At 29.7% G+C, this 21,883-nt stretch overlaps 1 protein-coding gene across 1 annotated transcript in view; it reads right to left on the reverse strand.

Annotated features, from left to right (window-relative positions):
* The window catches only part of LOC129920035 (protein cortex), a 116,064-nt gene extending 96,012 nt beyond the window's left edge, over nt 1-20,052 (reverse strand). The window contains exon 1 of the mRNA XM_056001189.1: nt 19,856-20,052. Coding sequence (XP_055857164.1) covers nt 19,856-19,972 — 117 coding nt within the window. The 5' untranslated portion in view covers nt 19,973-20,052. The remainder of the gene's footprint in view (nt 1-19,855) is intronic.
* Between the last annotated feature and the right edge of the window lie 1,831 nt (nt 20,053-21,883).

A 21,883-nucleotide genomic window follows, 5' to 3' on the forward strand; every position in this document is an offset into this window, starting at 1 on the left:
AAAGTTCAAAAATTACATTTTTTTTGTCATTTTCCCAACTTCGGCATCAATTTTAAGTATATGTTTTCAAAACAACATGCTATTTAAAAAATGTATTCTAAAACTATATCTATTTTCAATACAAACATTTTTTTCTTTGGGAGGGGGTCTATCTCTCCCCGTTTAGGTGGGAGGGGCATTTTTCTAAAAAAAAATTATCAAAAAAAAAAAAAATTATTAGAAAACAACGGCAACACTTACAGTAATAAATTATACCATTTCCGAAAGGCAAAATTGTACATTTGATTCTAATTTTTAAATCAATATATTATAACCAATAATTTTTGAAATAATCGATTTCAAAGTTAAAATAGGCAAAAAACTCATTTAAAACTCATTTTATACTATTTTTGTCCAGACTGTGAATTTTAGTAAAAAAAATTACTCAAAACAGAAAACTGCCTCATTGATTGCTCATCGAACAGTGAAAACTATATGTTTCTATGTCTTCTAGTTTTTGAGAAAATTGAAAAATAAAAACAAATAAAAACAAAAAATATTTTGAAAAAAGAAAAATCTGATAAGATAATTTTTCAATTTTCTCAAAAACTAGAAGACATAGCAACATATAGTTGTACAATTTTGCCTTTCGGAAATGGTATAATTTATTACTGGCAGTGTTGCCGTTGTTTTTCAATAATTTTTTTTATTTTGATAATTTTTTTTTGAAAAATGCCCCTCCCACCTAAACGGAGAGAGATAGACCCATTCCCAAAGAAAAAAATGTTTGTATTGAGCTCCTCTACAAAAACCCGTTATCAAATCCTGGCGCCCAAGTTATCCTACTACGTGCCGAAACAACATTTTTGTTCTATACCTAAAAGTTCGAATTTCTGTATCTGGGTTGAAATCGAAAAATTTTTTTTTCTAAGCCAATTTTGAAGTGATTTTCATAAAAAATACCTCGATAGATTGGGAAATAGATATAGTTTTAGAAAATATTTTTTAAATAACATGTTGTTTTGAAAACATATATGTACTTAAAATTGATGCCGAAGTTGGGCAAATGACAAAAAAAAATGTAATTTTTGAACTTTGACAGCTTATAAAGTGGTTTAACCGAGTTACATGTTTTATACATTGTTAAAAAGGTATATTTATCTTCTATTAGAAACTGTAAAAAAATCGAAAATGGGTAAAAAAATAACGAAGCTAGAATTTTTTCAATGGGCGAAGGTCCAAAAAACCGTTTTTTGCCCGTAACTCCAGATTTTGGGGGTGTTAGGGGATTTTTAAATACCGTTTCGTAGTCAGTGCGACTAGCTCTACAAAACCCGATAGGTCTCCGCCCGCGTATATTTTGAAACCTCATTTTTATAACACCGTGTTATTTATATAGAGCTTAAAGAGATCTTTATTTTGATGTCTCAGTTGAAGAATGTCGATGAATTTTATTTTAAATGTATTTTTCTTTTTTGTAAAGGTTACCCCATCCAATTTTTCCTAAAATCTTTAAAAAAAAAATTAGATTTATAAGTTTTTACCTAAATACCAAGAAAAAAATTTAATTTCAAACAACTCAGCAGTCAGACCTTAAAAAAGCTTTTGGGTTTCTATCGGTTTCTTAAAAAGCCCTTTCTTTTGATATGTGACTTGATGAATCTGGAGCAAATTAAAAAAAATGTTTTTTTTTTGCAAGGGGTTAACCTTGGATTTTTGTCGAAATTCTAAAAATAGTAAATTTTTATTTTTTGAAGCTAAATGCGTGGGGCAGCTCCCAACGAGCTCATAACGTTAATTCAAAATTTGTTTCGAGACTTTTATCAAAAGATATCTGCTTCCAAATTTGCAAATTTAAGAAAAAATAAAAGAATTTTGCTTGCAAATTACTCAGCATTCAAACCTCAAAAACACTTTATATAGCTTAAAGAGCCCTTTATTTTGATATCTCACTCGATAAGTTTGAAGGCATTTTTTTAAAATGCATGGATTTTTTTCTTATTCTAAGGGTCAAAGACTTCCATAAGCGGATGGTGCCCATAAAAAACTGTTGCTCGGAAGATAAAGAGTTGAATGTGGTCTGTATAAGAGCCAATGAACGTGAAGAAATAGAAAAACTAATTTTTTCATAAAGGTACATCGGTTCTTTGGTAACCATAATCATATATAAAAATTTCAAGCTACAAAATTTAATAAATGTTTCCAAATTACAACTAAGAATATTTTGCATCCTTAAAACATTTTAAAGGACTTTCGGGTAACGGATATATAAAACAAATAGACCGTGAGGGAGAGAGGATAATGATATTGCAATTATGTTTCGAAATTTCACTTCATTTTAATTTTTCAATTATGTATTAAATCCTTAATAAAATTAACTTATACAAATAATAAATACCCTAATTTCAGCGACTGACAAAAATCAAGAGCCCACAAAATTATTTTGCAATGCATCAGTTGAATTAGCATTTTTGAGCATAAAATCCATTAAGAAAAATAATTAAATAAACCAATTTATTAAATCACATAGAAGATGATTAACTTTTTTTTCACGTGGGTCACTTCAGAAGCTTTTTAAAAATAATAACGAAGAAAAAATAATAAAAATTATTTTAATTTTAAGTATATTCATGCTGTGAGTTTTATATAGTGTCGGTAAAATCGACCAAAATTAAGCGTCTTAGAAAGGGTACGACAGATCTAACTGATGAGCCCACTGTCGTACCTGGGCGAAACCCTTTACAGTTGAGGCCACTTGAATTTTAAAATTGAACTTTTTAAAGATGTTTGAGCTGAACCGTCAGCAAGCATAATAGGCCTCATTTAAAAACAAAAGAGCTGATCAGCGAACTTTATTTTTGTTTCTATTTTTCAACTTCTTTTTATTCGTCACTCAAATTTAACAGTTTAAGATGCCGCATGCCATACTCATGCTGGTCCATTGATTTTCAATTCAAATTTCTAAATCCGATAAATCGTTTCAAAAATTTTATTAATTTGACAAAAAAAAAAAAAAGAACAAAAAACAATCAATAAATTTATTATTTGAAATCACACCATGAAACCGGAAGCAACTAAATTTATTTGCCTAGGATGCCCCAATTGACTACACATAGTTTGCTCACATATAGCTGTCAAATTGTCATTCCAATTCACCTTTGATACTCTTGCGACAGTAGTTTGCACACAAACCCAAAGCAAGTATAATATTTATAGCCTAGCTCCCAAGAGTGACAGGATAAATAACTAAAGTAATATAATGCCTTAACATACATACAGCGATCATATGCGATGTGACCTTAGAGCATGTGTGGGCAACAAAACACCGGTAGAGCGAAATTTATTGAATCCTACATGAATTCTGACTTTATTTCTCTCTGTGTGAAGACCTGAAAACTGAAAATTGTATAAAATGTTGTATTGTGTGTGAGTGTGTTGGTCAAAAAATTATTGAATTTGTTGAACATTAATTTCGGCGTCGTTACCCAGCCCCAAGGCGTATCTCGTACAATATACAAGTTTAGCGATGTCCAAAATGAAAACATGGTTTTCTCTGATAGCTTATAGGTTTGTATGTACTATAGCTCTTTTGCAATTTGAGTGCGCGCAGAGTGCGCGCAAAAACTCAGGAAACTAACTTGAATTTTTTTCTTGTTTTATTTGTTTTATTGTCTTGTAAGAATTCAGTTTCATTTTGTGACTGGGCTAACTTACCGTTTAGCATGAAGGCGCAAAGATAGAAGTTTCTATGAAAGAAAGCAATCTTGTGCTTAGCATAGGAGACAGTGCTATGTTTGGAATTTGAGACAAGACAAATAATAGCTATTCATATAAAATGCTGACTACATTGTAAGAAACAAAAAAAAAAAACGTCATAAGTCGTTTTCAAAGTCCTTTTGAACCTAAAATTTGTAGTTAATACATAATGTACTAGTTCAATGAGTAAATTTTGACTATCTTGCTTTCAATATTTTTCTTTTATAAGATTGTTTCTCGCTAAGTTCATATGAAGTCAGCGAAACGCCACTAAAATGGACTTCAGAATATATAATGTGAGGTTTAAAGTGTGTCTCTTTCTAATTCTAAAGTTTTTATTTACTCACGAGTTCTTCTTTGGTGTGCTTAATAAAATTTCGCTCAGCGAAAACACAGCCTAAAATTAGAATTAGAATTAAGATTTATTTGGTATACTTTTTATTTCTGTTTTTTTTTTTTTGTTGTTCTTCGCTAATTTCATATAAAGTCCGCGAAGTTCGTTGCTTTGTAAAGATTTGATTTTATTGCTCTTCGCTAAGTTAAGTTAAGTTAGCGAAAAACATTTCTTTGCCAAAATTGTCAAATAAATTGAAACTTATCTTATTTAAACAAGGTTAAAATTTATCTTGATAGATGGTTGAGCCATTTTAAAATTTGTTGATTTTCGCTAAAATTAGCGAATTTCATTGTCTTACTAAAATCATGTCCCAGAAACATAAAGAAATTGGCTTGAATTTTACTGAATCGAGGTTTATATCTGTCTTGCTGATGAGTTCCGACCATTTCAACTTCACTACTTTATTGAGTTCATAAGAAGTCAGCGAGTACCCCAAACAAACTGTCTCACATTTTACTAAAAAACGGTTCTATTATTTTTCATGATTATTAGTTATATTTGCGTCTTAGTTCCTCATCGCAAAATTCATATGAAATGAGCTGTAGAAATAAGCGAATTTGACAGTTTCGCTAAGTTCACATAGAATTAGAAAATAACCTCATTTAAATGGGTTAAATATTGTGTATGTATATTTTTTTAGCGAATCAATAGCCCTAGTCTTGATTTTGGTATTGCTAACTGTTTCTATTGGATTTCGCTGAGTTTCTACGAATTTCGCGAATTGTATATCTGAAGCTGGTTTGCAGAATGATTTACAATTTCATGCTAACTAGTAAGAAAATTAATTTTTGCACATTTTAATTTTTTAGAGTTTTCGCTAAGTTTGTAAAAATTGAGCGAATCTTTTTTTTTATAACTATCTTCAAGCCAATCGAAGTTAAGGTTAACATTTTATTGCTAATTAGTTATAGGATTTTGTAAATTTTTAATCGCTGTTTAAGTTTTTGTTGAGCTTTTTTTTCGCTAAGTTTACATGAAGTAAGCCAAATTTACATCAGCTTTAATAGAATAAAATCGACACATATTAGTTTCACTGCTAAATTTAGTTTTTTTTTTTATTCTTCTCTATTCTGTAAATTAAAAAGTTTCGCTGAGTTTATTTTTTCACTCAGCTCATAATGATGTTTGGGCTTTTAACACAATTTAATGAATTTTCTTTAAACTAAATTAAATCCAAATAAAAAAATCTTCTTTGGTGTGCTTAGTAAAATTTCGCTCAGCGAAAACACAGCCTAAAATTAAATTAAATTAAAATTTATTTGGGATACTTTTTATTTCTGTTTTAGCAATTAGAATTTAGCAAATTGTATCTCTGAAGCTTTGCAGAATGATTTACAATTTCATGCTAACTAGTAAGAAAATTAATTTTTGCACATTTTAATTTTTTAGAGTTTTCGCTAAGTTTGTAAAAATTGAGCGAATCTTTTTTTTTATAACTATCTTCAAGCCAATCGAAGTTAAGTTTAACATTTTATTGCTAATTAGCTATAGGATTTTGTAAATTTTTAATCCCAGTTTAAGTTTTTGTTGAGCTTTTTTTCGCTAAGTTTACATGAAGTAAGCCAAATTTACATCATCTTTAATAGAATAAAATCGACACATGTTAGTTTCACTGCTAAATTTAGTTTTTTCTTTATTCTTCTCTATTCTGTAAATTAAAAAGTTTCGCTGAGTTTATTTTTTCGCTCAGCCCATAATGATGTTTGGGCTTTTAACACAATTTAAAGAATTTTCTTTAAACTAAATTAAATCCACATAAACCTGTAGCGATACCGGAATGCGTTCCTGCAAGCCCTGTCATTCAAACTCTTCTTCGAAAAAAAAATCCTAAACTTGATTTTGAAAACTCCTCAATCAAAAGCTGAGTAACACAAATCCTATACAGCTACTGAAGTTGGGGCCACACGCAAGCCATCTCCCGCCAGTCATGATGTACGACTTATATACCTGACACATGATGTCTAGAAAACAAAACATCCTCAACAACAACAACAACAACAAAAATAAAATAACCGATGCATAATTGAAACGAATGCAGTTGAATTTTGAATAGTTTTGCGCACATTTTGCACTGCCTCGTGCAACTTCACTTTGTTGCATATAGGCCTCCGACGACGTCGACGATGACGACAAGGCACGCGATTAAAATTATAATAAACTCTTGTTTTCACTTGTTTCATTGCTGTGTACGGCCAACCGACCGACAACACGATGATGCTGCTGCTGCAGCAGTCCAGGGAGTCATAGAGTCAGAGATCTCACCACCACTATACTCTGCCACCAACCAGCAAAGGCTTGAAAGATTGAAGCTTGAAGCCACCGAATGCAGAGCATCATCTGATGGAACATAATTACAATGCTACTCCTCCATTACACTTTTGCAAGTGCAGAACGTTTTGTGATTGGACCCGAAGCGAATCACGACGACGCGACGGTAATATGCCTGCCGGGCCGCATGTAAGTGGGAGGCGGTTCCCAAGTAGTGGGTTTCCATATAATATGATTTATGTTAATTACTAGCCAGTTGAGTTACCGTGATAGACGGTCATGACAGCAGCCAGTAGCTAAAGAGATCACGATGGATTACACTGATAGCATAAACACTTTTCCAAGGCACTTGATGATGATGATATGCCCTCTTTTTCGTGGTCTCTCTTTGAGGTTTTTTGTTTTTAGCGGAAATTGGAGCTTAAACGATGTGACGCGACGACGAGGCAATGGTATAGTAACGCTGCTTGATGCGTTACATAAAAGTTTAAGTGGTAATTTAACTCTTGAGATTCTTTCATCCAAAAAAAAATTGACGTTTAACAATAAAATCTACTTTGCCAACAACTACTAACTTGCAACTTGAAGCTGGAGCAATTAATTCAGGGTTTGTCTTGTTTTATTGGAATTAGATTTTTTTTAATTCAATGATGGTGATGGCGGGTTATAGTGTATTCCGCCCGACATACTTAAAGTGCTAATGCATTTGATATTGGGGTGTACTTTGGGTGTGTGATGCTGATGCTGTTGCACAAGCACTAATTGCTATTGGTGAATTTATAGCTACAATCACTTTGGTGAAGGAATTACAACTATTGCTGGAATTATACAGGATATAAATTTCGGCCGCAAGGCTTTGTAACATGTCACTACTGGTGTTTTGTGTCAATGTTTTTTGTTAAAGAAAAAAAAAAGTTTAGTAGGTAGCAGTTGAAAGCAATTAAATCGTTGAATTCTTTAAAATTAATGGTATTTAAGTTTTTGGTTCAGTTTGAGACTTTCTAATCCCAGCTAATTGACGATGTATTTTCTAGAGTTATATAGGTACCTATAGGCTATCAAATCATTGACATTTAAATAACTGAAATTCAGAAATTGAAGATTTTAGCTTGAAATTCATTTAAAGTCATCTGTGGTTCTTCTATTCTATCAGAATTCTATAAATAGTCGTTTCAATGGCTTACTAGCACAAATAAAATTTACCCGATTATCGGGGCTTTGATTTAATACTACGTTTCCACGGAAACCACTTGAATTTTAATATATACCCGACAAACAATTTTGGTTCTATAAAGCTTTACAGATGCAATTGTTGCTTCTGCAAAGCATTATAGAAGCAAAATTGTTAGTAGGGTAATACTGATATACTGAAAAGTACCAACCCATAGACCGTTTATACACATGAAACCATATTTTTGAACGATTTAGGCTAGACGCACACATGCGATTTTAGTCGCGCGATTATTCAGTCGCAAAAATGGATCACAAGGATTTCAATGCCCGTGCACACACATGCTTCCCGCTATTAAAAATTTGAAAATTGTGTCTACAGTCATTGAAATTGTTGTCATCTAATTTGCGACTGAATAATCGCGCGATCAAAATCGCATGTGTGCGCCTAGCCTTAGAAAAAGCTGTAGTGTCTAACGCACCTTCTTCTTCTTCTCCATTTTTGACGACAATCATGATCTAGAATGGAATCACATCTGTTAAAAAGATTAGTAGTACATAAATGGTATACGAATCATTTACATTAGCAGCGTATTCCGATAAATTATTACCAGAATTGACCTATGAGCATAAATGCTTTCAACGTAAGATTTGCCAAAGTGTAGCGCAGTAGCGCACAAATAAAAATGTAAGCCATCAAAAGCTAAATTAAAAAAAAAAAGAGTTATTCATTGGACCGCTTTAAGAAACTGATCAATCACGCTTGAAAATTTAATTTTCAAGGATATGCATTAGAAAGAAGAAAACACTTATACCAAATATAGAATTTTGACGTAGTTAGAGCTATTTCAAAAGGGTTTTTTAAGGGTAAAAAATGAATTACTTTTATTAAGAAAAAAAAGACAAATTGTATATTTTTTTAGAACCAAAACTAACGACACATATCATATAAAAAAACTGTTATTTTTTTCACAATTTTTGAGTGTAAACAACTTCACTGTCCCCATACAAACTCATGAAAGAATGTCACTACGTTCATTATTTTATATTAGAAGAAAAGATACTATTATCATGTCCCATGAATAACATTTGATACATAGGACTTTTCTTGTACCTTATTTTCAGCGTCCATGAATCTTATTTCAATCAAATTTAAAAAAAATGTTCCACGTTCCTACACAAATTGATTCAGAATCTTCTCCACGTTCAATGGTTTTTCAACCTTTTAAGGTAAAAAGAATTCCAAATAAGAAGATACATTTTTATTTAAAATAAAATGCACGACTGGGTCGCACGTACTTGCTCTTGTAGTTCACAGTATCTTTATCTTAAATATCTATTGGAAATTTAAGATTTTGTAGAAAAAAAATCAAAAAAAAAAATCAAAAGTTTAAAAATTAAATTAAAAATTTTTTTTTTCAAAAATGTTTTTTAAAAATATTTTTTTTTTAACATTTTATACTTAATGATCTCTGTAAATTTTAAATAAAATAACTAATGCTTTGATGAAATATATGAACTTAAAAAATATGTCAATTTTTGAAAAACGCCAACGCCATATTTCCGTTCTCCGCCTTTTTTGAGAAAAACTAGAAACGCAGTTTTGTTAGAATCAATAAGAGTATTCCGCACACCAAATTTGATCGAAATCGTTAGAGCCGTTTTAGAGAAATTTGCAATACCTCGAAAACGTTATATGGGAGGTATGCGTTAAAATGGAGATATTAAAAAAATAAAAAAAACGAGTCTAGGGAATTCCGTAAAAATCATCTGTACCAAGTTTCAAGCAAATCCATCCATTAATTTAGGCCCTAGCTTGATGTACAGATGGACGCACAGACGCACACACACACAGACCGACGGACGGCATGACGAAAACCACTTTTTTGATCTTCTCCATCATCGTAATGTTGGTTTTGATTAAAACCTCGATTTTTTTTTCTACACGAAACCAATACTTGCCCTATAGAGCAAGTAAAAATTTTTTTCAACTATTATTAACGGTACCTGGCATAGAATCGGAATTTCTGAATTTTAACTCTAATATTACAACTTTAAAAAAATTTTTGAAAACATATTTTAAATTTTTTTAAAATTTCAAATAGTGGATTGATCAATTCAATTCAATTCAATTTAGTTTATTGAACTTGTTATTTACAATTTACTTATAATTAACTTATTTCTAAGATACATTGATTTATACAAAATTTTGTTGTCACAGAGGGGACCTAACCTTATACAATGACTAAGTTATAAAATATAAATAAATATTATACATTTATAAACTTAATTTAAAAAGTCTGCTGACTAGGTTGTCTTCGGGGTGTTCAGACACGGATGTCCAGTTGTGGGGTTAGTGTGGATTGATATTTTTCTTAAAAATGACGTAACTACTAATTTTTTTTTTTTTGAAAAATGTAATAAAACTTATGTTTGTGTCTATATAAAAAAAAGTTTAAAAAATTAAAAACAGCTCTAGTGATTTTTAAAATTAAAAATTTAAAAAAATCCAAAAATGTGTCATTTGAAAATTTTAATACATATTTCTTTATTTTAATATTGGTTAAACGCTTTTGTCTAAAATGTTTGTTATTAACCGTTCAAAAACCCAAAAGTACGACGAATTAGTCAATTCAAATTGAATTCAAAATATCAGTGCCGTGTTTTTTTTTTTTTAATAATTTTTTTATAGTTCTATTGACTATAATGGATTTCAACAATTTTTTCCTGTTCATCTAACGGGTTTTCAGGAATATTTAAACAAAGAAGAATTTTTTAAGTGTTTTTGTTTTTATTCACAAAAACGGGTCATTGAGTCAAGCAATTCTCTCTTCTGATTTATTAAGATTAATTTTTTTTTCTTAAAATTGTTTAACTTAAAAAAATATAATACATTTTTTTAACAAAACAACAAATTAGGTAATTTCGCCTGTGGTGATGACTAGGGGGAAACCTGTGCATTATTTATTTCGTCATAGGCATACATTCCATTGGGGCATAAGGGGCAGCGCCCCCAATTACATTTTAAAGAAAATTGTCTAAGTAATCATTTTTATCAAACAAAAAACAAAACTGACTTCTATGGATCGAAACTTGGATTTATAGTTATCTCATGAATTTTATAATCAGAACTGGCCATGAAATGGGACCAGCTTCCAAGTACAAAAAGAATTATCAAAATTTAATCACCCTGTCCAAAGTTATTAGTTAACAAACATAAAAAAAATACAGACGACTTCTTTTTGGTAGCTGGTTAATAAAATAGTTATATTTCAGAAAACCAGATCTCAAAAAAATCTTGGGTTTCTTTTATGAATAAAGCTTAAAAAGGCCTTATTTTTTATAGCTCGATCAATACATTTGGAGAAAATTTTATTTCTTTATTTCTTTTTTGGGCAAAAGGTTAACCTTGTATTTTTGTCGAAAATCTAGTAAAAAATAGATTTGTTCACCTAAATGGATAGTTGAAAATACACAATCTGTTTTGGCACTTTGGTCCATAGATTGACTGCAAATAACGCAGTAGCCAGATTTCCAAACAACTTTTGGGTTTCTATTGCTAACAGAACTCAGATAGCATTTCCTTTAGATATCTCTTTCGATGAATTTGGAGGAAATTTTTTAAAATGCATTTTTTTCAGCAAGGGCTTAACCTTGGATTTTTTTCGAAAATCGAAAAAAAAAGTTGTAACGCATATTTTATTCTAACATTTACATTCGAATGCATTTCTTTACCTCAGCACTTAATATATTCAATACAATTCAACTTATCAAAAGCAAATAAAAAATTCTTCTTTAGAAGTTAATCGCAGTGATGCAAAACGATCCATTACATATTTTGATATTGCGTACAATTTTATAAGCTTACATGTAAACCATATACGACTCGCTCGAAACGATCAGTCTATGTCTTTATAATGTCGAAACATTTCGCTTTGCAACTTTGTATAAATCTTAAAATGCGTTTCCATATTAAATTAAATGATACTTCGTTGTCAATACAATTTGAATATAATGCTGATAATTTTAGCGATAAATAATCATTAAGCTTATTATAACTGTTTATTTATATACGCACAACCCACTACTACTTTGGTTGCAAACGGAATGCACTTACATATTTCTCAATATTTTATCGCATTCATACCTCGTATGTTTTACTTTTTTATATACAATTTCCATAGAAAATTCATTAGATACCTCTCGAGGGAAGTGCGTCTTGGACCATGGTCGTGTCTCTTAAATAAAACTGGTTCAATTTTAAAATATCATAACTTATGCTTATCTTCGACCAAAAAAAATGTTAAAACAAGTTTTATTCGATAAATTAAATTTATTTATCTTTTTAAATGAATTTTGTGCGGAAAATCAAAAAATTAAACTTAAAAGTTATAACAATGTCAAATAAATTACAAACTCATTTCTCTAATACAATTCATTTTGTCGGGCAGGCAGATATTTTCCCATAATTAATTTACAAAAATTCACATAACTTCTCACAAACGCATTGCGTTGCCGTGTTCTCTCTCTTAACTTGCATTGCATCTTGTTTGCCATCGATGAGATTTTAACATATTTAAGCACATAACTCATCAAATTAATTAACTACCATCATAATACCTGTTTCTTTCTTTTTACAGATTGCTGGTTAAATAATTATGTGTGCAGAGTTGCAGCCGGCCGGCCAGTTTGCATTAGAAAAGTGGTTGGATGGACTTAACGCTTCCCCATCGCGCATCGCTCCAATCATTCGCATGGACTTGACAATTTCATTTGGATTAAATTGTCGTCGTCGCGTCGTTGCAATTTGTTCGCCTAGCAGTTTATTTTAGCAATTATTTTGCGAGTCAACTGCGTGCTGTCAGGTAAGAAAAGCGAAGGAGCAGAGAAGAAGAACTGCCATTGGAATAACGAGGTGAGAAGAAGCAATTAAAATAGAAAAACGCCACACTGATCTAATGCTGACTGTATCTATCTATAATCTCGCACGGTTATTAAAAGTCAGGATGAAAAAACATCAGTAATAAAAATTTGATTATCATTTTTATTGGCTAAACGATTTGAATAAAGTGTACAAATGGGTTGCATGCACTTGCTTAAAATATGTGATATTTTTTTTATAATGGATTTTGCAGAAAATTCGGAGGTATGATATTTAAAAATAAATTTCAAATAAATTATGGATTTATATATGATATTGTTGAAATATTGCGAAGGAATAAAATTAAATCAATGAGAATTTATTCTTTTATGAGTATATTTTGCAATTTGCAAACTGGGAATAATTGTGAAGAAAAAGTATTTTAAAAAAATCTATTTTCCCTACAAACAGTCTTTAAGATATTGATTAATATCATAAGTCTACTTTTATCTAAAAAAAACAGTTCGTTTGATATGATTTAACTTGTAAACGATTTTTCTAACATCAATAAAACAATAAAGAAATTTTCAAATTTATTAGAAATTTCAAAATTATTAGAACAATCGGGTTTTCCTTATTGTTTTAAGGGTAGTTCATAATGAACTACCCCACATAAAAACATAACCTCGAAAACAGCCAAAATGACGTTTTGTTGGCATTTTCTAACGGTAATACTATTCATTATGAATAAATTTTTAAGGGTACCGAAAAAAACTGGTTTTATTCTTCCAAAAAATGTTTAAATCTTTCCGATATCTCTTTTACTTGCCGAGATATTTAAAATTTAAGTAGCGGTCTTTGACTCAGAAATAGCAGTGGCCAACCAAATTAAATTTTTTTTGCCAAAAGAACCAAAATATATTTTACTTGCGATATAGGTACTAGGTATATATCAAGTTATGCATTCGTACAAAAAAAAAAGTTGAGATAGCATTTTTCCATGACATTACAATGGTAGAGAATGGCAAAAAAGTGGGTCCCGGAAGTCCGTCTGTCTGTCGTCTGTCTGTCTACAGCCTAATAGGATGGACTGTCAAACTTGGTATCATTATTTGGCGACTTTCCAGAGGGGTTTTTGGAATTAATTTTTTTGGAGCGGAAATAACGGTACTTGTCTTATACCGATTTTAGTAAAATTGAAATTGCTCAAAAACGGCTCCAACGATTTTGTTTAAAAAATTCAAATACAGGGTGTCTTAAAAAAAATGGATCAAACGAAATATGCTGATTGGGGAACTGAAGGGCTCTCAGAGTCTGGTAACTTGTTCATCCCAAATCCTTACGGTTTTCGAGTTGCCAAGTAGGGATATTTCGAAATTTCGCAAGAATTGCATTAAATCGAAAACCGTAAGGATTTGGGATGAACAAGTTACCAAATTCTGAGAGCCTATCAGTTCCCCAATCAGCATATTTCGTTTGATCCATTACTTTTGGGACACCCTGTATAAGTTTAAAGACAAGGTCTAACTTCTAATAAAATTTTTTTTTTTGAAAATCAATTTTTTTAAATCCGATTATCTCCGAAATTTCAATATAAGCCCAAAATAAATTTGGATTTTTAAAAATCAATGGTTTTCTGTTGAAATACCTACTTCTTATTTTTTTTTTTGAAAAGTCAAGTTTTCGAAAACGGGACATTGATTTTTCTGAAATTTTGTGTTTAGATGTTGACTAGTGATTTCTACAAAATGGCATACCAATTTTATTTTAAAACTTTTTTTCTAAAAAATTATTTAGGTATAAAAAAATTGTTTTTTAAAAACGGCTCTAACGACTTTGAAAATTTTTTCTAAAAATGCATCGTAATATATCATATATATTTTATTTCAGATTTTATTTTATTTAAAAAAAAAAAAACCAATTTAATTTTTTTTTATTTTTTTTTTTTACCTATATAGTAGGTACCTCCCTACATTTTCCAAATTTCTATATAAAAAGTCTTACAAATTTAAGCAACTTTAACTCTAAGAGCAAGTTCGTGCGACCCAGTCGTGCATTTTATTTTTAAAGGTTTTTGGGTTGTTGAACTCGAATCCGCAATCAGAAAAAATCTATTAGCCTATGTTCTTGAAATATTACCGTTATAAAATGCCAAAAAAAAAGGTTTTTTTTATACCAGTTATATTTCAAGAACGTAGGCTAATAGAATTTTAATGATAACGGATTCGAGTTCAACAAACCAAAAACCTTTAGAAAAGTATATTTTGGTTCTTGTGGTAAAAATTCTGTGACCAGTGACTCAAACTTTAGATTAAATTTAGTTTCTCTTTGGCTAATTAACTGAAACTTAAGATATCTCGAGCAATAAAAGAGATATCGGGAAATTTTAAACAGTTTTTCAAAGAAGAATATTTGTTCTTATAATCACCGTTACAAATTTGTTTATAAAGACTTACCTCACATTATAACAGAACCTCGAAAACTGCCAAAATGCAGTTTTTTAGCATTTTATAACGCTAATATTTCAAAAACGGAGGCCAATCAAATTTTTCTGACTTCATATTCGAGTCTAGCACATCAAAAACCTATAAAAAAGTATATTTTGTTTGTTGTGGCAAAAAAAAGTTCAATTTTGTTGACCAGTGTAATTAAAACAAAAAAATTAAAAAATTGTTGGAGCCGTTTCTTTAAAAAAGAAAACTTTTATTTAAGCATTTTTCGAAAAAAAAATGCCATTCAAATTTTTATTTTTTTTAAATAATCCATTTTTCTAAAGTCTTATTTTTTTTTAATTTTAAAGCTTTTCTTACTGCATAAATATCAATAAAAAAAAAGCGCCTATAGAGAATTTTCTATATCCAACAAATCTTTATTACGACTTTTTTTATTATCAATTCTGTACTACCACTTTTTATGACAACTTTTAAATTTTTTAAAATAACTCCCTCCATCGGTCACTGTGGCGTATGTGGAACATTTTTCTTAAAATAACCAAAATGGTAAAATTTTTTTTGTTGGGCACATTTTCTGACCTTTGCATTAACTCTTTTGATATAATATAAAATAAGGAGCAGATATAAAAGTGGAGCAGATATAAAAATTTAGAAATAATAGTGAAAACACAATTTTGAAAACCTTGAGACCAATTTTCTTACGAATGTGTTACTTTGATTTAAAACGATTTAACTCATCTTTACAGGAATCTCAACTATTCCTAAGACAATATTCCTTTATGGTAGGTGGAAGACAGTTTTATGTATATGTTTGTTAAAAAAAAAGAAAATGCTTCTTTTTCGTCTGCAATTAAATCAGCAAATGTGTTCTGAGTTACCATTCCATTCTATACGAAAGGAATTTGCACCAAATCACTCCCATTCCAAAAATTCCAATTGCAAACTAAACATTACGCCTCAAGTGCTACATAGGCTATAAATGCAATTAAAAGTCTCTAGAACTTTACCCAAATGGGATACCGGCAATAACTTGGGGGCTGATGCTTCGTTATTTACGTGTATTTGCTTGTATGTGCTGCGAAATAAGGTAAAAGTCAGAGATAAACGGCGGTAATTAAATCGAATAAGGACTTTCAAGAATATCACCACGCTGCTGTTAATGCAGGTCATTTAAACCAAAATGGATTAATGACATATAGCCGCAGTGCCTGCTGCTGGCCTGGACCATATCACGACGCACTCTATACCACCACCACCATCAACCTACAACCAAAGCACAACGTTTAAATTCATAGCTCATGTTTACATAAATTCTCGTTGAATACAGTGCATCCTTTGAAAAGGAAAACATTAAGCGCCACAGTGGAGTTGGTAGACACAGTAGCGGGAGCTCCACTGTTTCACAATTAGCTCCAAATCGTGAACTGGCTGTGTGATCACCAGATGCATATTTTTTTGTTGGCAATACACTTTAAATGCAGACAAAAAAATTGTGGTACACCTGGGTGCTAATGAGACTTAACTTATGAGCATAATTATTTGAATTGAATTTTAATTTAAAGAAGAACACAAAGATTCACAAGTTTTTCTTGTATGAACTGAATGAAAGCTATTATTTTAAAAAGACTACGCCGTTTTAAATTAAGTTTCTTTTGTACATAAATTGTTGTAATTTTATTTCTGGCCTATTTGACTCTTCGAACCAAAAATATTATCACATTAATTTAACTATTTATTCAAACTTGTTTGCTTAAGTGAAATAGTTAGCCAGTGAAGTGTTAAGTGAAGTAGTTAAATCTAATTGGAAAAATATCAAACTTGCAAACATTATCATAGTTTTGGTATTTTATGTTAAATTTAACATTTATTCGGTTTGATTTAAACATTTTTAACATATTCTTTGTATAAGTAAGAATTTATAGGCTAGTTATGGATCTGTAAAAAAAATTTAGAAGATAATTAAAATCTGTTGTCGTTATGGTTGGGATTTTTTGGACCAGCAGTTCGAGAATCAAATAATATACATTTCGATATATTTTATATCTACTGGCCTACTAAGTCCCAACATAACGGCTGCATAAACAACTTTAAAATAAATTTGTGAAAAGAAAAAAATATATAAATATTAAAACTTGAAATCATCGTTTGCGCTGACTTGGGATTTCCCTGTGGCAATTGCGTATTAAATTAAACTCGTAATGCCCTTGGAAATTCCAAAAAATGGCACAACCCTAAACTTTCATGTTTTATGTTGAGCAACTTACAGAAAAAAATAATATTTTTAATTTTTTAAACATTTTAATGCATAGGTATTATCATCCATATACCTATTACATTGTAAAAAAAATTAAAAGAAAATCATTACGTCTGGTCTAATGAAAATTTCTCGAAAAAAAACTTGTCAAATTCTAGAAATATTTTTATCATCTAACAGTAAACAGTACAAGAAAAAGCTACAAATATAGTAAAGCCTTTCGTATAAATCAATCAAGGGTCATTCTAGGAACTACATTTTTAAGATAAGGAACGACTTTTAAAATTAAAGTTTTAATCAAAGAATAAAACTTCAAATGCAAATTTGTAAATATCAAAATATTAAGACAATAACTTTTACCCTTTTTGAAGTGATTTGAATTTCTTTTGAAAAAGAATATTTTCAGCCTTAAATTTCAAACGTTTCCAACTTATCATGTATTAAAAAAAATTGTATTGCAAATGAAAAATATTTGCATTAAAAAAAATGTTATTTGTTATTGCTACTGAAAAATATTTGCATAGAAAATACATTTTTTTATTGCAAAAGAAATTTCCATACAAAATTTGTGCATAAAATATTCTATATTTTTTTTTTAATATTTCTTACAATTTTGGGTTTTGAGCAAAAATTTCAACTATATAGGTAAAATATTTAATGCACACATATTGCATTTAATTTTTTTTTTTTAATGCAGAACATTTTTTATTTCCAATTCAATTTTTTTGTAGAAAATATTTTTAGTTGCAGTAATTTTTTTTTTTTTTTAATGCAAATATTTTTCAGTTGCATTATTAAATTATTTTTCATGCAATTTTATTTCATTTGCAATAAATATTTTATTGCAATTAAAATTAGCAATTTTTTTTTAATTGATATATGTATTTACAACCCTAGTGAAGAATACCTAAACAAATAAAATCCTTGAAAAAAAAAATATTTTATTTGTCATTTTTCAGTTTTTTTTTTACTACAGATATAATTTTTACTTTTTAGGGCAATTTTTCGATAGTCAGATAAACCTCAGTTAGAGCTTATTATTAGGATAGTCTTATAGAAACAAGGTGACAATTTTATTGGGGTCTTATGAGCCCAAAAACTTGTACATTAAACTTTGTGATTTTTTGTTTTTATTTTTATGGAGAAACTTTTGAGTCCCTAAATAAATACAAGACTCAGGATTGTCTTCCACAATTAGGAGTACCTACCCGGTAAAACACTCTATTTTTCATGAACCTTGAACACACGTAACACATGTTGGAATTTATGGAGATTTCATACAACTCTTCTCCTATGATATGATTCAGCCGGGTCCGAATTTGTCTAAAATTAAACTTTAACCTTACACGCAAAAATTCGGTGTTTTCTTAAATCTTTGTTGCCCGGAGCAATTTTTTTTTCATACGTTTTCACAACAAAATTAAAAAAAAACGATGGTACAAGTTTTACTATTGCTTCAATGTACGCCAGAAGAAAAAGTAACTATTATTGCATAGTAATGACATTATACGTATTGGTAAACATTTGAGATGGTATTCCAAAAATAAAAATGCAATTTTTTGTACAAAAGGCTTATCAAATAAAAATAAGATAAAAAAGCAGTCTGTTTAGAAAAACAAAATAGCTAATTCTAAAATAATTTAAGCAAGGAAAAGCAAATCTTCTCGCAGAAAACATGTTTTGATACTCTACAAATCTACACAAAGATTACAATCATTTTCTTGCAGTAAAATTATATACATAGCTCAAGGATACTTGATAAATTTAAAATATCGTCTATTATAAAGGAATTTATAACTAAATAATTAATTTTTAAACAGTTTAAATTTTATTCTGAGTCGATAAATTTTTCGAGGAATAGCTGTTATTCTAATTTAAGCGGTTTGGTATAACGACTACCTAAGTTTATACGATTTTTTTGAAGCTGAATTCTTAAAAAGAAGAAAAACTGCTCTCTTTCAAAGAAGAAAACAATAACTAAGTAAGACAATCCGGTTTAATTAGTGAAAAATTATCTCGCTATATTTTGTGACATAACAAAGAGAGTATCCTGGTCATTTTCTGAAGATTTTTTTGCTTTTATACTATCAAAAGATGTATCAAAATTTAGATATTGACTAGAATATGTTGATGCTGCACTTACCTATTTTTATTTTGTCCCAGTTTTTGTGGTACTTCTACTAGTTCTGAATTTCATCATTTCTTTAAAAAAAATCTTCAAACACTCAAGATTATTTTGTTGACTATTTAGATTCTTAGTTCTTTAACAAACGAAACTTTTTCACCAAGTTTAAAAAACTAACAAAATGTATGTCAGCTGTTATGATACCTTTCTCACACATAACTCAACTCCTCGAAAAAACACCCTTTCACATAAAATGTTTTAAAGAACTTATTGATCGGAAATAAAAATATAGATAAGCTGAAAAATCCTGTTTACCTACCAACATCAAAATAAAAATATTTTGGACATTCCACCAAAATAAAACTAAAACATTTGTCACTCTGATACAAAAAAAAATAAATATTCAATTTTTGTATATGTTTTGAAAATGATTATATAATTTCTATATCTATGAAGCCAATTTTATGCACTTCTTGTTATACAATTTTTCTTGAAATTTTTAAAATTTGGATCATATACATTGAAAATACATAATTAGAATAATCTTCTATTGTAAAAAAAAATAATCATGCTTCAATTTTCTATGACTTACCTTTCTAACTTCATGTGACCATTGATTAACACGTTTTTTCAAGAGGGGCTGTGCTTTATGTTTGTCATTATTAGTCATTTTAGCGAACTCAGTTGCATCACAATCCCTCATCACCATAAATTTATATTAAAACATTCGCGTTAAATTATTTAAAAAAAAATTAAAATAAACATTAAGTAAAAAAATATGTTAACACAATCTTCACTTTAATTTAAACTATTTTTATGAAGAGATCAACTATCTGTCAAAATTACACATGATCGCACAAAAAAAAAATAATTTAAGAAAAACAAGAGCCAAAGGGTGACTCAAAATGTTTTACATTAAAATTTTTTTTTTATCCTGCGATAGGTACAGTGGGGTCAATTATTATTTTTAATAACCAAACCAAATATTTATAAAATATTTATAAAACCCCAAAAGGCTAAGTTTTAAATTTACACAAAACTTTGTAAGGAGGTTTGCTATAAAATACATAGTTAACTTTCGTAAAACAAAACTCACAAAAATTAATAAAATTGTGATCGACGCCTTGTCTGATTTTTAAAATTATTTTAAAGAAAAAACTTAAAACCTTTCTAAAAGCAAAAACGTGTTTTGGAACACCCTGTATGATCCCAAAAAAAAAACAAAAAAAAATTAAATTCCTAAACTCCTCTGATTCATGTTAAGTTAGCCGCTAATGGATTGACATTTTAACGGTTTCACACACAAGAAAACATTTGACGACACGATGTGACGCATGCCAATGGCAACGGAGAGAGACAGACTCCATCAGATAGGATCATAGTCAGTCTTCTTGTGCATGCGGAAGAATCTGTAGCTGTACGCTACCAACCAACAACCAAATGAATGTGTACCAATTTTGTTAATTTGTATTTATGTGTTGCATTGATTGCAATTTAAATTTTAAATATAGACCCTTGGCAAGTTGCTTGTACAAGTTTACTTGCAGCAGCCGCCGCATAATACTCGTATATTGGCGCACTGTTGTTAAATTCGTAATTGCTTGAACGTGCCCCAATCTGCGATAATTGTTAATTAACCTGCTGCTGCGCTATGGAGCTTATGTTTATCGCCACAATGTTACCTTTACATGAGGATTAGCATAGTTTTTTTTTGTCGTAGTTTTTTGTTGTTGTTTTTTTTTTTTTTGAATACCCACTTGTGCCACAAAATATACGATATACAAAGTATTGACAGAATGGCGTGCCAGCGTGAGACAACATATTGAATGCTTGGAGCTCCCCTGTGTTGTTAGCGAACCAATTATGTTTGTTGATATAAAAAAAAAAAAATGCGAAACTTTATAATATACGCGTGCCAAGAGAGGTTGGACGGTATTTCCTGAATTAAGAAAATTTTAAATAACAGGATTCTTTGCAAACGATGAACTTTCTTGTAAAGATAAGAAAAACATGCACAATTCAAAGAGATGTTCCGCTTTTGCTGGATATATTATATAGGTTAACATTATTCTTGATAAAGGTTTTTGCTAATACAAATTAAAAAAACACAGGCATGGATAAATTATACAAAAATGTGCTCCATGGTCCACAAGAAAAAACCGTCTATACAATGTTTCAAGTAAATCCGTCTACCCGTTTACGTAGAAGCTTTATGTACAAATGTACAAAAAACACTTTCGTAATATTGATTAAAACCATAAAAAAAAATTGTTGACACGAATCAAATACTTGAGCTAAAGAGTAAAAATGTTTAATTTTTGTAGTTCCAAAGTTCCACAACGTGAAACGAGCAAAAAAAAACTTATAAAAGCTAAAATCATTTTTGTAAATTATTTAGTTTAGTATCAATATTAACTTGCAATTCATCAAAATAATTTTTATAGTGTCTTCACCTGATAACAAAGCACGAAACTACACTGAGGGAAAAAATAAATTGAAGTTGAAACGTCTTTGTTTTATGTGACTTTAGGATACGATACCATCCAAAATTAACCTTTTTTCCACATTGATTTTAAAAATTCATTCCGAATAATAGTTAAATCAATGTGGTTTTCATTGA

The sequence above is a fragment of the Episyrphus balteatus genome, chromosome 4 (genome assembly GCF_945859705.1).
Source record: "Episyrphus balteatus chromosome 4, idEpiBalt1.1, whole genome shotgun sequence".
Taxonomy (NCBI): Eukaryota; Metazoa; Arthropoda; class Insecta; order Diptera; family Syrphidae; genus Episyrphus; species Episyrphus balteatus.